Source organism: Echeneis naucrates, chromosome 17 (assembly GCF_900963305.1).
Source record: "Echeneis naucrates chromosome 17, fEcheNa1.1, whole genome shotgun sequence".
Classification (NCBI taxonomy): domain Eukaryota; kingdom Metazoa; phylum Chordata; class Actinopteri; order Carangiformes; family Echeneidae; genus Echeneis; species Echeneis naucrates.
Window position 1 is genome coordinate 15700229 of NC_042527.1, and position 16862 is coordinate 15717090.

General features: G+C 43.1%; 1 protein-coding gene across 1 annotated transcript; it reads right to left on the reverse strand.

The window, feature by feature from the left end:
- Positions 1-67: 67 nt before the first annotated feature.
- Positions 68-16605, reverse strand: emilin2a (elastin microfibril interfacer 2a). Its single transcript, XM_029524077.1, has 9 exons — positions 16333-16605; positions 15637-15762; positions 13230-13420; positions 11095-13080; positions 4675-5025; positions 3280-3333; positions 2775-2834; positions 2499-2639; positions 68-1140 (listed from the first exon to the last, which is right to left on the reverse strand). Exons 1-9 carry the CDS (start codon positions 16476-16478, stop codon positions 806-808), a joined length of 3390 nt encoding a protein of 1129 aa, XP_029379937.1. The 5' UTR covers positions 16479-16605; the 3' UTR covers positions 68-805.
- Positions 16606-16862: the final 257 nt, after the last annotated feature.

Sequence of the window (16862 nt, forward strand, 5' to 3'; positions counted from 1 at the left end):
ATGTAGATCCCTCAGGTTGTTTGTTTTATTTAATAATACAAGCATGATGAATTTATAAAAACAGTAATCCATTGGACTTTTGGTTAACTGTGAGTACAAATAAGTATTATTCTCTCTTCTTTTTTTCTTTTTTTTTTTAAATGAGGAGAGGCTGAGCTGAAGGTTAAATACACTCCTGGTCCTTACAGTCTTGCTGTTTGGCTGCTCTGTACATCTGAGGAGAGAGGAGATTTATTTTTCACCCCCCCCCCCACTTTATGTAATGACCCAAATGGGGTTTTTGCCTTCTAACAGTCCTCCACAGCACAGCTGGTGAAGTTGGCCAAGTTTTTAAGATTAATAAAAGCTTGTGTTGTTAATTTTATGCTTTTCCACATCAATCTCCTCCTGTATGTTTATCGATCATTAATCATCCTCCTGTGCTGTGCGATGACCCGAGCTCCTGCTCCGAGGTGATTTACCAACGTTTATGACCTGACCAGCAATACTGTGTTCTACTGCGTTGACACACGTCGACCACACTGTGCCCCGAGTAAAAATTACATTTTACGAATTTTAATGTTAATTTAACACTTTTACACAAGACATTCACAATAGTTACAAAAAAAACTTCGTAATAAAATATATCTGGAACAAATCCTACTTCGTGTGTTCAGGTGGCTAACAAGTTGCGATGTAATGAGGATCTTCACACGGTGGCACTGTGTGCTAAAATAGCTGTGTCACAGCAAATCAGTGAAAACTTAAGATTTCTTCATTATTTCTGGCTGTTCTGGGAATAAAATAGTCCTCGTGTGAGTTCCAGCTATCGTTTGGCCTGTGGGGAGTACAGGTATATGGCGCTGTATGTAGACAGGATCTCCTTGGCCTCTGTGGTGGCCAGCTGGCCCCCCGTCCTCACCAGTCCCACCCGGTCTCCTTTCCTCAGTGGCAGGATCACACTGAAGGACACCGACCCGCCGCAGGCACAGTCGGTGGCGGCTGGGCTGCGGTGCTGACCCGCCTGAGGCCTGGCTGAGCTCTGCAGCTTCTGGACGCTGCGGTTGGACACCGACAGGACGGCTTCTACGCCGTCACCCTCCTTCGCTGTCAGCAGGCCTGAAATCAGGTATCGGCCATCCAGTGGAACGGTAAATATCCCTGGAGGAGTAAGACAGAGAAAAAGGATTAGCCTCATGCTGAATGTGGCATTTGATACATTAAGAGGCACCATTTCTGATATTTTTGCTGAGTTTGCGTGCCGTCACTTTCCAAAGTACAGAGAATAGTACACTTGGCTGTAATCATCAGCTTTATGTTCTCCATCAATCCAGTCCCTTGTGTGTGGGCATGATCCCGATCACCCTGACGTAGTCTCATGTAGAGTCTCTTTAGTTGTTTACACTAACCTGTGTGTTTATTTTCTTCCTCTACATAGAGTCCAACCTGTGAACTTACGATTGATGTGGAGGTCACCAAAGCACGCAAGTAAGATCCGAGTCTTGCACATTCTCTGCAACCTACAGTGACCCATAACATCCGTCTCTGCGTCGGTTCACAAAAGAGTTCAAATGTATTTTTAGACGAGTAAAATTCTGGTTCACTTCACAAAGCAAAGTTCAGAGCTATGAGGCTAAAACAGAAAGCTCGGAGATCTTTAGGCTTTGCACTGATCGCCTGCACAGAGTTTGGTGCTAATCCTCTTTGATTGATCAATGAGAGCAGCCAACATTACACACACACACACACAGTCCTTTAACAGGTTGTTGATATAAAATGTTGGCTAGTGTAGCTTTAAAGTCCATTCACTGGAAAATAAAATCCACACCTAATTTAATTTGGACTACTAAAAGCATCAGATTGGAAAATGAACATGATCATGTTTGCTTCATGATATTATTGGATTAGTTTAATTATATTTGAGAAACAGCATCCTAATGATGAACTAAAAAGGAAATGAAAGATGAATAAAATTTGATCCTTTTGCAACTGGAATATTTGATCTTCAGTCGATGGGAGATGCATTTCATTTAAATTCCTCCCTTCAACTTTGTAGAGATACAATTTCTCTGTCATGAATAGTTTAACAGGGTTTAGAAGTGAAGTAAAATAAAAAAATAAATGAGCGAATGAAAAATTAAAACTGAGAAACATCTACTCTTACAGCTTTAAAAAGCCAGCGCAGGCTTTATGCCCACCACCACCACCAAACAACAGAAGTAACATTCCAAAGAGAAGTTGTCTGAACTAATGTTCCAAGTTTATTTTAGCCTCCCATTATCCTTGAAGGTTGAAAGGATTGGTTCCTTAGTTGTTTGGGCGTATTTGTTTTTTTCTTAAATACACGGGCTGAATTACTTTTATGAGGCTGGAACTGATTCATTGCAGTGCCGAGGTGAAAATGAGCAGCCGAGCTGTCGACTGCTCGTTTCACTCCTCATATGTCTCGTATTATATAAAAACATCATAAGAAAGGTTACCAAGATGAAAAGCTTGATTCTGTTGTGTGTCTGTAGTACCTGTGTGGGGGTTGTAGTGGCCACCGTCATTGACCAGAATCCTGTTAAAGCGAATGATGCCGAAGTCTCCGGAGAAAGGCTGCTGTGTGAGGCCAGCAGAGAAGGAGAAGGGGTCTGCAAAGGCACTGTTGTCAACTGAAACTGGACCCAAACACACACCTGTCAGTGTCTGTCTCACCTCAAAGCTGAAATCCTTCACATTTTTCACTGAATATCGCCCATCATCGCACAGGAGCTTACAGCTTTATCTGTACTGTGACAGCTGATGGATGTTACCTGGTGATTCAACTGGAGTTTGATGCATCAGGTTCCACGGCACCTTAGCTGCGATGGGAACTACAAGATATAAATGAAGTATTCAGTCATTACATAGCCCGACGTTCTTTATGTGCAAAATGCACGCAGGCATTTATTGAGCTTAACTGTGTGTGCGTGTGTGTGTGTGTGTTTTCTGAGTCAGTTCTGGCCAAAAGGGAGAAAAATTATATCTCTGTTTGACTCAATAGATCCAGTACCTACCTCAAAAATACAGTTTCTTTAATCATCTTCAGCAAATGTAACATTTAATTTGCAGCCAAGGGAAAACTTTCTAAGTGCCTTCAGATAAGCTAAAATCCTTCCACAGTCCGCCCACACCTCCTTCAACTAAACACATCCAGTTCCCACTCCCTCGCAACTCTGAGGCTACCAATTATTTGCAGATTTTCCAGCTTTTTACATTGATGTGGTCAAATGGCAAGGTCTTTAGTTGCATGCAATTTAACGTGATAATGAACAATACCTTGGCGGTTGGTTGATTGAGACTTGAAAGACACAGGCTGCAGAGGGGGATAGCCTGCAAAAGAACCAGATGAGAAAAACATCTTTTTTCTTTTGCCTTTTTTTACTATCATCTGAGGAGACAGTTAGTGAATTCTCCTGCCAGAGGCAGTAGCTTGGTTTTCCATCTGAGCATTATGGCAACTGTGGGGCAGTTTCCTAGAGAAGATGTAAATTCTGACAGAAGGTGAGGTTAAGTTCTACACTCCATAATTTTGGTTTTATTTAGATTTTTCTGCTTCAGGGCAATGAGGACAGCTTCAGATTTTTTTATGTTTTCCACCAAACCTTGACGTGAATTATAACCTGCAGGTATGTCAGCTGTCTGAGTTCCAGATACAACGAGAGCTTAAACTGAAAAAACTAAAGACTGTGTGAACACATAGGCTGGTGTAGTGAAGAAAAAATGAAAACGTAGTCAAAACTAAAAAAATTTAGTTTGGAGCTGTTTTCCCTAATCATCCTAAAACCAGTCCCATTCTTCAATCCAGAGCTGGCTGAATCTGTGACTATCTGAAGTGCCATCCATCCAATTTTAGCTGGCCCTTGTTAAAAATCCCTTTAGACATAGAAGTGTTGTGTGAATGTGAGACAGAGACTCAAAGTGCTTAATAATAATTAGATGCCTGTTAGGGGTCCTTATGTGAAAGGTGACAAAACAGATCCAGACTCTGCTGCAAACTGTGCGATTCTTGATATTTGCGACTTCGAATTGACAGCAGTGTTGGAAAAAGGAAGAACAAACAGACGTGTATTTGGTCACACATTTGGTAATGTTGACTCAGCCTAGCCAGCAAAGAGCCAGACATGTTGTCATAAAAACTCCTCTTGTCATCGCTGCAATGATAGACCAAAAGAAGACACAATCCGAATCTGGCTTTGAGATCACAGCCTGCAAATTACAGAGCAGTTGTTTAGTCCATATGTTTCAATGCTCGCTGAGTTCGTAGACTGAGACAAACGCAGAGATGCAGGAGAAAACGCGAGGAGGATCTTTACACCGTCAGTTGGTCTGTAACAATAAGGTGCTAATTTAATTCAGAGTAAACTTAGGCCGTCTCTCTGATCAATAAAATAACTGTCACACGTTGTTTGGTTTTTCGGACCAAACGTAGGATCCGTCCGACAATCACAGCAGCATTTCGCTCCTTCTCTCTGTAATTTGCAGGCTATAATTTAATGTATTGCCAAATCCAGTGTTGTGCTATAAGGCCACATAATGAAAATGAATGTGCTGTTGTGTTGTTAACGTGGTTAAAAACCCGCAGATTTACTGCATTTCACTCATGAAAACATCCAAAGTAGAGCAAGTGAATCGACCAATCGAAAGGTGACCATCAGCGTTAGCGCCACTCACCTGGAGCTCCAGCAAACCCTTTCAAAGGCGTGCTAGACGAGTCCTCGGAGCCTCTGCGCACAGTCACCCTGCGGACGTACCCCGGAGGTCCCGCCTCACCTGTCTCCACAACCGGCCTGGAGGGGACCAGGGGCAGAGTGGGGTGGCCCGGCTGCTGTGGGCTGGATGGCTGGCCTGGTTGACTGACTCTGATGTGCGTGTTGTGCTGCACTGGTTGGCTTGGATTGTACGGCTGCCTGGGGCTGGACGGCTGCGATGGGATGATTAGAGGGATATGGATGTGTTTTATTCTAGTTCTGGTCTGCGTGGTATCTGGCGAAGATGCAGGACTCTCCGGTCTTAAGGTCATTCCTTGAAAAGCAAAAGAAAGAGCGGGGTAACTGGTGATGTATTTATTCACTTTCCAACTATATGATCGGCCATGAAAAGCTCCAGGCTACTTCTGATTCAAAGGAAACTTTAAAAAATACCTGGCAACTGAAAGAGTCTTTAAGATACTTTCTGTTTCTCCTCTGACATTCATACCACATCCTTCCCTTTGCGTGTGAAATCTCCTGAATGTATCCTGTATCCTGTATTCTGTTATTCTTCATTAACAGTGCCAATTAGACCTGGTCTCCTCTGCATCTCCCAGCTCCTTTTTTTCAGATGGTACCATAATTTTACCCTTCATAAAAGCAAAGCAAGCAGTCAATTTGAGTTTTAGGTAACAACAACCATTAAAAGAGACCCAGTTGGCTGCTTGCCAGGCCCCCTGGGGCACAGACACTACATGGACCACTGAGGTGACTGCAGAGACGCTGAGAGCGTCCTGGGGACAAATAAGAAATTGTAATTACAGTACCTGCTTTGTGTCCCCCCTCTCACAACAGGTGTCAGACAGATTTGTGTCCTGCTCTATCTCAGATTCAGTAAAGGGTTTGTACATTAAATGACTTGTTTTGGTGCTTTGGGCACAAACTACCGTGTCTGCAGTCCAACTTTAATGTTGTGGGTGAGGTTTAAATGTAACAGGATTACAGTAATTTCATCCATCCTGAGACTTTTAGATCAAGGTAACGGTCACTTATGGCAAATGAATGTGGTAGAAAAGGCTCTGCTCTTTGGGCAAGTTCCTAAACAATACAAAGAATATCAGAGACTCTGTAGCGAGAGGAAATCCATCAACCTTTATAAAGAAATTAGAGATTGCAGAGAACGTTCACAAATGTTCAATCTCAGCAAAGCCATCAGTACCAAAAAGCTTCAATTCATAATGAAGTTTCTTCAACATCTGTATCACCGTCAGCTGGTTGGCAGTCAGTTTTCTGATGAATCTGCCAGTGGTGGTGAAACGTGCAGCAGCTGACAGGCAATCAGCTACTATCCTGAAGTTCGACTGAGTCCGTTGAGATAAAAGCATCTCCCAAATGAATAAATGTAATGGTGCCCCATCTAGCTCGGGGCTAGTTCTACAGCAAGGCTGCCTACAGCTCTGTGATGCTGTACTTAAGAGCTAAATGCTAATGTCAGCATGCTCACAATGAAATAATCATCATGACTACGTTAGCATGCAGACGCTGTCAGTCAGCATTAAAAGCAATCTGGAAGCGAGGAGTAACTCTGACGACAGGGTGTCTCGCTGCTTTGTTTCTCGTGCATGAACAGCACACACGAGAGGAAACATCTGTCGGCTGCCCACACACACAGAGGGAGGAGACACAAGAGGAAACATATGCATCTATAGGAGGCAGAGGGGCAGGCACATCTGCTGCCGTTTTTCTATAAGTTGGTGTCTGTAATGGACAAAGCAAAAGGCAGGCACCCTCCAAAAAAACACCTGCAGCTTTGTGTTGCTAATTCCAGTGAGAAAAAAGAATTTAGACTTACTGTGTTATCTTAACGTATTTACCAGATTTTCCAGTTACTTTCTCTGAGGTTCAGAGTAAATGTGCACATTAATTCCACAGTTTACATTAGAGAGGTTGTCTGCAATTGGCAACAACATCATTATGAATCAAAATGCATTCAGTCTTACACTGAAGCAAAGTGATCAGTGCAACAGTACCAGGAAGTAATCACTTCAGATTAGTGCCCGTGTTGTCTTCCTCTGGATTATGGAAGTGATCAGGCACTCCGGTTTTATCTAATAAAACACCATCAACAATTTCTACCTTTTTACTGCAAGCGATACCACAAGCTACTCAGAAACCACATGTATAATCAAAAACAAATTAAACCCAGCAATCATCTTGTACTGAGATAATCAGAAATCTCTTCTTCATTTCCTCCCTATGCCTCCTTCAGGATGCCGGTTGCTTGAGTGCATATTTCCCATGAGCGCTCAGCCTGCGGCTCACTAAGGAGGGAAACCGCAAACTCAAAAAAAAAAAAAAAACATCAACAAAGCAAAACCAAAAAAAACACTGGAAAGCGCACACATACACAAAACCACGGGTGAAACCAAGAGAATCACCAAAACCAGATGTTACTGTTTACATGCAGATGGAGACACTGCAGACGGAGGGATGCCTTACTCACTGGCACTTCCACAGATTCAGGTGACAGCGCACCAGTCTTCAAACGTGTCTGAAAGCATGGAGCAATATTGAAGCAGACAAGTTGATGGCGCAGTGGAAAATAGTGTCAAGGGGCACAGAGCAGGGCCGGTTGGTGACACGCACATACAATAATGCATCGTTGCATCACTTCTTTCTCCCTTTCGTGCTATGCACATGGACACCATTTTGTCCTGCAGCTCATTTTCCTCCAGTCATATTAATGATGGGAGGTTCAAATTGTACAGGCCTCGGGGACTCTCATTGTGTATCTGGCTCCACTCTCCCCTGAAGACTTTCAGATGGGCTCCCAACACCTCACCTCACCTCATGACTTTAGAAATGTCTGTGGGAAGGCTGCTTCAGTCAAATCACCCCCCCCCCCAAATATATATTGACTGTGTGTGTATACGATGTTCCCTTCTTTCCCAACATACACTTCACCTTCAAAAAAGCCTTTGATGCCTTGTTTTTCTTGTGTTCCCCTGTCACACCACAGTCAATCTTGCTGCCTGACTCACCAATATGAAGATGGAATGATCACTTGCAAAGCATTGATCCATGAAATCAAAGCATTCATCTCATCTTTGATAAAACGGGTTTGTTTTGCTTGGGGGGAGGTTGATGGTCTCCTCTGTTACTACTTACAGGACATGGAGGAAGAAGAGGAGAAAGAGAAGCCCTCTGGCATCATTGAAAGTGCGAGAAAATCAGAAAAACAAGAGAGAGAAGAAATAAGGCAGAGGCAAGGAAATGACAGGGAAGTGATTTGAGCAGGACTGGGATTGCCTCCAAAAAAGGAGCCTTTAAAAAAAAAAAAAGCTTGAGAATCAAATGAGAAAATCCAGCACAAGAAGGCTGATTAGTCCCATCTGAATATGAAACAGCGTGCTCAAGCTTTTTCTATAATAGAAGCACTTTCTATAATTCTGCATTTCCTTCCATTTCCACTATTAAGCAATTTAGATATTAAAAGGTAATTTCAAAATAATAAAATTCAGACTTTCATATGATCCCAGATTTAAAAGCCCTCTGCGCCTTCGGCAGCTGCAGAGCTCCGACTCCCTATCGGAAAGACGACAGCAGATGAACACATCCATTTTGGTGTCGTTTGTAGTAAACCGCTCCAGCAGCAGCTGTGGAGAGCGAATAAATGCCAACATTTTGCAACTGAAGTCACACATTTTCCATTCAGCGGTGACACTGAGTAAGGGCAAAGCTATTCCAGTTAATCTTCCAGTTATGCTATTACAACACCTCGTTTGTTCCGGAGCTCCTCGGGGTCTTCATATGACCGTGTGGAGAATATGAGAATATGAGCAGAGAGGAAACATTTCAGTAGACTCTAAACCAAAGACACACCCAGAGAACTGGAATTTATGGATTTCTTTATCTCTATTTACACTATTTGTCTTTATCTCAAGCGCAAGAAAAACATCAAATCCTCTGCCTCAGAGCTCAACTCCCATTCTCATGAAATTTAAGATAGTGATTGCAGACTATGGTATTTCCCATTGCTCCCATCGCAAATGTTTTAAATCTGCTTTCACAACAAGACAGTGAAAAATAAGATCCCAAGATTGATACTGCTCTCATTCCTTAATGGTAAATAGGAAGATACAGCCAGCAAATCTCTAGCTTTGCACAAAATCTGGAAACGGTTGGCCTGGCTACGTTGAAAGTAAACAAAGTCCACCTACCAGCGCCTCACTAATAAGACTCAGGATTTAACATTTTGTATTTTGTGTGTTGAATCCATATAAATCTGTACAAACACAGGTTTCACATTTCTGCAGGTCATGTACCAAAGCATTTCATGACCAGCACCAGTTGCTTGACAACCAGCAGAGACTCCTAAAAGTGAAAATGTGAGATTTAGAGATGGATTTTGTTACATTTGAACAGAGCTGGTGAATTCAGCCAACAGTGGCAGCTTTTTTTTTATCGCTTGCACATCAGTTTGGTATGAATCTTATCGCCCAACTCTCAACAACAAAGTGAATTCCTGTTCCCACTTTCATTTGCAGTAAATATGTCCTTTTGCCTCCAGTAACCCACCAACATAGCTTTTTGCCAAAGACAGGAAAAAAGTAGAAATAGCTCATCTGTGTCCAAATTGTGACTACCATCATTTGTTATACCTTATTTCTTTAATTACAAAAAATAGTCTGCCTCATAATTTCAAAATCAAATTCCCTGATTATCATTTGACCCTTTGACCCACAACGAGGAAGCAAATTTCCCAAAATGTACTCCTTCATAGAATTATATAACTACACTCCTGAAGTCTGAGCTTAGAAAAACATCTGTCTCAGTCCTGCTGCAGTTCTGTCTGATTTAACGCTGGGCAGCACAATGATCAATGTACGGTAATGAAATCAAATAACGCAGTTTGGAAATAACAGGCAATATTTGGCAAAGAGAGAAGTGGAATCCAAAATGCTTTCGTGCACTCTGTCTCTCAAACACAACCATTAATCTATCCACCTTCCGTCTCTTCTCAGGGTCCTATTGCAACTGTTTTGTACCATGGTTTGAAAAACGAGGCGGCACTGGTGGGGCCAGCGTTATGACATCGAGGGCAGTTGAAGCATCTGGTCCTGGGTGTGGAGCCCTGCTTTCCCCCCTCTCTGTCAAGACTGGCTTCAACAGTGAGTCAGGGCCCTTAATGAGGACCAGACTCCACACATCAGGCTGAGGTCACTCGACATGAATCACTGGAGGATGGTATGTGGACATGTATAAGGAGAGAGAGAGAGGCGGCCTTTTGTGTTTGCGATGTGTGTGCTGAGAGTCTGATGACTGAAGTTGAGGTTCTCTGGTATGGGATGAAAAGCTATGTCATTGTGGAAAGACCTCACAACTCAACACGGTCATAAAGGGAGTGGGCAAGATGGAATAATCCACAAGGGCTAGGCTTCTGACATTTACATATGGGAGCAATGAGGCTGGAAACCGTGCCAGTAAATTGTAGCTAGGAGGGGCAGAGACTATAAACTTAGCTGGCATGTAAAACTTTCGGATAAAGTTTACCTTAAATGTGGGGAATGTGTAGGACAACGTGAATCTAAGACACAGGAAGTTTCCAGTGTGGGCCTCTGCCTCTTGCTGCCGGGACATATTGAATGACATACTCAAGGCAAGCACATGAGGCCCAGTGAACTTGTGTCCTCCCACTCCGGGAAATACCCTGTGGCCATTCATGAGATCTGATCCTTCCTTCCAAGCCCCGATGTGAACCAGACTGCATTATACGGGGGATCGTTTGTGTTTACACAGAACTTAATCTCACTTGATAAACTGAAAGTTGGGGAGGAAGCTGATAAAAGATTAGATTAGTTGACATATCTTTATCCAACTTCTCATAGAGCTTTTAAGTGCTTGACTGTGTGAAAGTGACAGCCCATTGAGGAGGAACACTTACAGTGATACAGTGTACATAAGTCCATCAGCCCTAAATGAGTTACACCCATTGTATACAGCAGCTGTCCAGTTGTGTAGAGGTGAGACGGTAGGCGGAGAAGTACAAAGTACAGATGTTTAGATCAAAGCACAATAGCCCAGAGCTAGATTTAAGGTATCCCCAAAGCAAAATTTGTCATTCCCGGCCGCATTGAGTGAGCTTGTGCTTTCCTACAGGGAGCTGACATTGTAGAGTCTAGACATAAATAATAATCAATTCCACCCAAGTTTGCTGACTTAATTTCCTCAGAGATGACGCTTAGTGTGGTGTCCCAGTTCAGGCATCAAATAGAAATATTGTTAACCTCATAATGGCTTGTTTTCCCTGTAGAGAGCAATAGGAGGTCCACTGATAATTACCTTTTCCACTCACTACTTCAGACAATGAAGTCATCAAAGTCTCATCGAGCCGCTAACTTACCTGGCTCTCTGGCAGCGGTTTCTTTCAGGACATGTTTGGCCATCTCAGACATCTGCACCTGCAACTTCTGCAAAGAATTCTGCAGCTCTATGATGTCTGCGCCATGATTTCCACAGGTCATATTCATCCTGTAGACGCAGTCCCGCAGACTGCCAACGTGTCTCTCCAGCCCATCTTTCAGCTCTTTGATGTTGGCATAAACTCCATCTAACCTTCCACACACTTTCTCAAGTCGGCCCAATCGTCCATCAACAGCGGAAATGTCATCAGAAACGCCTTGTGTGCTCTGTTTACATTGTCTCAGTTCAGAGGACACCTGGTTACTGAGCGCATCAAGCCTGCTATGAAGCGTCTCCATCTCTCGTCTGGTGTTGTCTGCCTGATTACTCTGCACTGCAGTGACGGAGGCCCAGTGATCCCACGCCGCACCCCGAGTGCCACTCTGCTCTGCATGGCAACAAGTGGAGTTCAGAGTCTGCACATCTTGGTTGTATTTGCTCAAGGAGTCACTTAATCCTGTTACAGCACCAGCCAGACCAAGGAAATTGTCTTGCAGATTAATTAATCCTCTCTGGAAGTCATCCATTGTCTTGATGCGTCTGTCATTTCCAGCTGCCTGTCCCTCAATGAGGTCCTCCAATCGTTTGAGCTTGTCCGTGTTGGTCGTGACACTTATGTGAAGAATGTCCAAATCATTCCTGTACCGACTCAGGTCCTTCAAAAAGTTTTCCAGCCCATTATGTCTGGGTGATGAACTTGCTGCTCTTGCAGCGATTCCAGCGCCTGAACATCCCGCAGAGCACAACTCCCCGACAGCATTGACCTTCTCATCCAGACCTTGGAGGAGGAACTTGTTGTTGTTGACTTCAGCCTGGAGGGCATCCACTGAGTCCCCAAACATTCCTGGGAATGAATTGTTGCTCATTTCTACCAGCATGTTGGTAAACTGGTCCTCCATGTTGTTCAGACGGTCTTCAAGAAGCTGCCGAAGTGTTGCCACCTCTTCTGTGATTGTGCGGGTCAACTTTTCTTCGATGTAGAAACAATGAGTCTCAGCGTTTTGTTCTGTGACATTTACACGCGCCTCCAGCTCCTCAATCAGCATACTGAAATCACTGTCTTCCTGAGGTGCAGCAGACAGGTGGGCCAGCTCGTTGTCAATGCGGACATTCAGGATGCGGTGTGCTTCTGCAATACGGTCAATTTCACGCCACAGGTCTTGATGGCCACTATGATCCTCTCTCTCTTTGGTAGGATCTGTCTGCCTTTGAGTTCGGATGGGTCCATCTGCAGCAGCCATGTCCAGACGTAAGGCCCGGATCTCCTTTCTCAGGTCAGCCTCTTTGGTGTCCACCAGCCTGGTTAGGCTGACAAGACCGTGGTCACGGCTGTCTTCACAGGTCTTCTGCAAGTTCTGGATCTTGTCGTTGCAAGAGTTTTGTAGCTTGGTCATATATTCTTCCATATTCTGCTCCAGCTCCTTTTTAAGTTTCTCAAATTTTCCATCAACATAGGTCTGTACGACATCAAAATCCGCTATGGCTGGAGTCTGAGACTGAGAAGCATCCATCAGGACACGTATCTGCCCCTCATGACTTGCCATTGTTCCTCTTAGATCCTCCAAAGCTTCATCCTTACTTTTCAGTGCAATGTTGATATCATCCAGCCGTGCCACTATTTTTTCTATGGCCTTGTCTCCAGCAATCCCACCTCTGGTGGTCTGATGTCCGTCTAGCACTGCTCGGCTCTCCTCTGTGTCTGCAGTGGTAGCGCTGTCTGGTCTGTGCATGTTGTTAAGAAGTGTCACCAGCATCTGCTTTGTATCTTCCTGCAGATCTGTACGTAGGTTGGCAGTTAACCCAGACAAAGCAGACTGGAGATCCAGGACAGTTTGAGAGAGGCGCTGAACTTCCCCTTCCAGAAGACGCACTTTGTCCATCTCACCGTGCCTCGTCTCGTGGTGCCCTGTCTCTCTCCGCTCCGGCCCTGTAATCACCGAATACATGTTTTTTATTATTATTCAGAAATACAACAAATGTCTTCTGTGGGCACAATGGCTAAAATTTGGCAGTGAATTGTCGTATCTAGTGTAAATTGATTAAAACACAGATGGTAGAACAGAAATGATTTCTTACTCTGTGTGTGTCTGGTTGTGTGTCCAGGATTCGGTGGAAGGTAGGGCTGTGTTCCTTGCACTGTTTGTCGGTCTGGGGGTGGTTTTAAATCTTTGCAGTCTGGACCTTGGTAACCAGGACAGCATCTCCACTCTAATTCTGTCACTGTTTTGTAGGCAATTTTGTATGTGGGCCGAAACCGATTTCGATATCTGTAAAGCAAGACGGAGGAATGAACAACAGTTTTTTCACAATTTCAAGTAAAATTGATGTTGAGCTTCATCTCCAGAACAAAACTCTGACCATTTACAAAGTGTTTTCAGTGTTGTTCCCGTCTTTTTTATAAAAAAAAAAAAGATATTTGTCTGTGCAAAATCAATTTTGCTATTTGAAACAGAAGAAACTGTTCCAATAATACATATTTTTATTGGGAGTCATGGACTCTTGCAATCATCAGAAAAGTTTGACTTTTCGGCAAGGACGTTTTTTCAGTTTCTCTGCTTTTTTCCAGTCCATGAAGATTAAACTTCCCGGCCAAAGCAAACAGTTTGCAAAGAAACAATAGATGACATCACTTCCCTGAAGGCTGGGGTCATGTCATGCTCAACATCTGGAAATTTGCTGTATGATACAGTTATCTTTGCACATTTCCCAACTGTCATCCTGACTGATGGCACTATTCTCAATTGTCAAATAGAAACAAAGGAAACTGAAAACTTGTAGGATAATGAGACATCAAATTCTGCCTGAAATTAACTGTGTGTCCTTAAATCTAATCCTGATATGAGAGAAAATGAAGCCAAAAATTAATGTTGTAACTTAGAAATAGAAAAAGCTGGGGTGTCCGTTCTCTTTGCCAGCTCTTCTTACTTTACAGAAACTTGGAAATTTGCTCCTGTGATCAAAGAATTAGCAATTTCCACATCAGAAAGGTTCTCGTGCTCGAATTTGTGTGAGTTGATCAAAAAGCTAAACCACAAAAACAATGTTATGTTTTATAACTGATAATCCTAACAAAGTCAAAGCACATTAAATTGTAACAGATTTAATGGCAAAAAATAACTGAAAGCCCTTACTACCAGTTTCTTGTGTGGAAACTTCAATTTACAGCAATTAGTTGCTGATGAACAAAATGATTTGTTGATCTTGAGCATTTGGAGCTCAGATGTTGCTTAAATTAAACTGTGTTACTTGAGCATGATTTATTAGCATATCAAAGTTAAGGACAAGGAAGTAAGAAAATAATATTAACAAAAGCCTGCGCAGATATTTTGATAAGCATTAGTAAATATTTGGATGACATGTATTTTGGATTTTGATTATCGATCTTGTGCAACACTCCAAAATATTTATGTGCAAAGGTTTGGAGCGCTGCTCCTCATTACAGCTCTTATGAGATGTGATTTCCAGTTGACAGTACAGAATGATGATGAGAACCACAACAGGATGACTTCTATTACACTGAAGGCCAATATACCTGCTAATGACAAATCAGCAGCTGTGAACCATCTGTTAGTTTGTAATAACACATCTTCGAATATGAGATTGAAACTAGATCCAGAAATATGCAGATTTAAAGAGGGAGATATTAATCTGTTCATGAGGTGTGATGATTTGCAGGAAAACTTGATGCACGAAGCCAAAGGGGGTTTTCTGGAGCTGAAGTTTAAAAAGTGGCAGGTTAAGTTGGCAAAAGGAAGCTGAGGCCAGATATGAGTCAACAGCTTTTTAAATCATTTGTGACCCTGTCACTCGTGATCTTGGAGAGTCTCCAGTCCTGTATCAATAGAGTTGCAATTGCATTTTTATTCATTTGGAAGATATTCTTGTCAGAAGCAACATGCAAATAAGAGAGAGCCGTCGAAGAGTTCAACTTCTGCTTTAGTGTAGGGCTAATTGTGAGTCTGTACTGTTGACCTGACCACAAGTCCTACACAAGTTATAGATGGTTGGCTCCAGCCGGTCCAAACAGACCCTGAACTGTACTGGAGTCAGCATGGATGGATTGAAAAGTGTTATCATAAACATGTTGAAAACGCCTTCAAATTATTTCAGTGAAGGCTCTTATTGCACTTATTGTATGGCAACGCTCAGAGCAGAAGTCCAAGGCTTGGGAGCAGCCGCTCTGTGTTTTCACATCAATATATAATGACTTTCCTTAAACTGAACCTAACCCCATCCCTCCCTATCCCTGAGCATTGGAATCCAATGTTTATCTTTGTTCTAGTTATCTTTGGGCCACATTTCCTTTTTCAGAAAACTGCATTTTTTTTTTTTTCTGCCAGTTTCGTCAGTCACTGTGAACATATCTGCCTCCTGGTTTTCTTTTCAAAGAAACATTTTGTATCTGAGTTCCAGGCTGTCTCATACATCCAAATATGCCCCCTCGACCCTTTCCCTTTGCCCCCGTTCCCTTCCGGATGCTCACGTCACTTGTGCCTGGCAGTCTGGCTGGTAGGCTGGGCAGGGGGCCACCACGGGCTCCTGGAAGCTCTCCACACTCCCCTGCACGGCGCAGCTCACGTTCCTGTGCACCACAAAGGCGCACCAGTTCCTGAGGAGAGAGGCACAAATAAACAAGACATACTTTGCCCAGATCTGCAAGGAATCATTTAGAGCAACCTTGTGCAAATGGTATAGAAAATTGTTGGAATAGTTGGAAAATAGCTTTTTCTATTTGGTAATTTGGCAATAAATGCATCATAATTGGTTCCATGTGTGTTACTAAACTTTCCCCGTAGGGTGTGTTCTTTCAGTGACGCTTTTCCTGTCTCTGCTCCAAAAGTATCAGGGAACAGATAAAAATGGTCTGTGGCAGGTGAGATGGGACTAATCGGGGACATTCCTCCGTTTATCTGGCTCTTATCTGGCAAAGCTCGAGCCACATTTAGTCACAGGCTGATAAAGACACGCTGAGTGTGAAGCGGCTGCGTTTGACCATAAGAGGATAAAGTTTTCCCCATCTGAGATCATTCCGATCAATGAGGACTTTCGAAGTTATCTTGTTTTCACTGGCAACTGCGCACAGCTTTCAGACCAGAGAGCTGGACTGGAGGAACGCCCGCAAAGCAACTGGCTGAGAAAAACAGAAAGGTTTAAACGTGAAAACAGAAATGGTCCTTACCTGTTTCTGTGTCTGTGCACCGCTCCAGTGTATGCAGACCCTTGGAACAAGTCATAAGAGGGGGGGTACCCGTAAGTGAAGTGGAAGTTTGAAAGCAGTGTGAAAAGTGCCCACACCCAGTCCATCTTTAAATGCCTGTAATTCATACTGAACAAACTCTTCAAAATAAATAATCCGACCACACTGCTACTCTGTTATTATCATCCGTGATGTTCCCGTAAACCAAAGTCACATTGTCTCAGTGGCCGAACCAACTCCAACAACTGAAGTTTGGGGAAGTCCACAATCACTGCAGCTTCCTTGGAATGACGTCCAGGGTCCGCACCCTCCTCCCAAAAACTGGGGTGAGGAAAGAAACTCCCCCTTGACTTGACATTTGGAGCCAAACGGTCTTTTTAACTTGCGGTAAAGTTTATCTTTAATGGAGCTATTCTTTTAAGTCTTTTGAGAAAACATGGACCCTTTAATTAATTAAAATGACAAGGAAGATGCTGCCATTCACCAAAAGGGATTTAAGAGGCATCTTGATT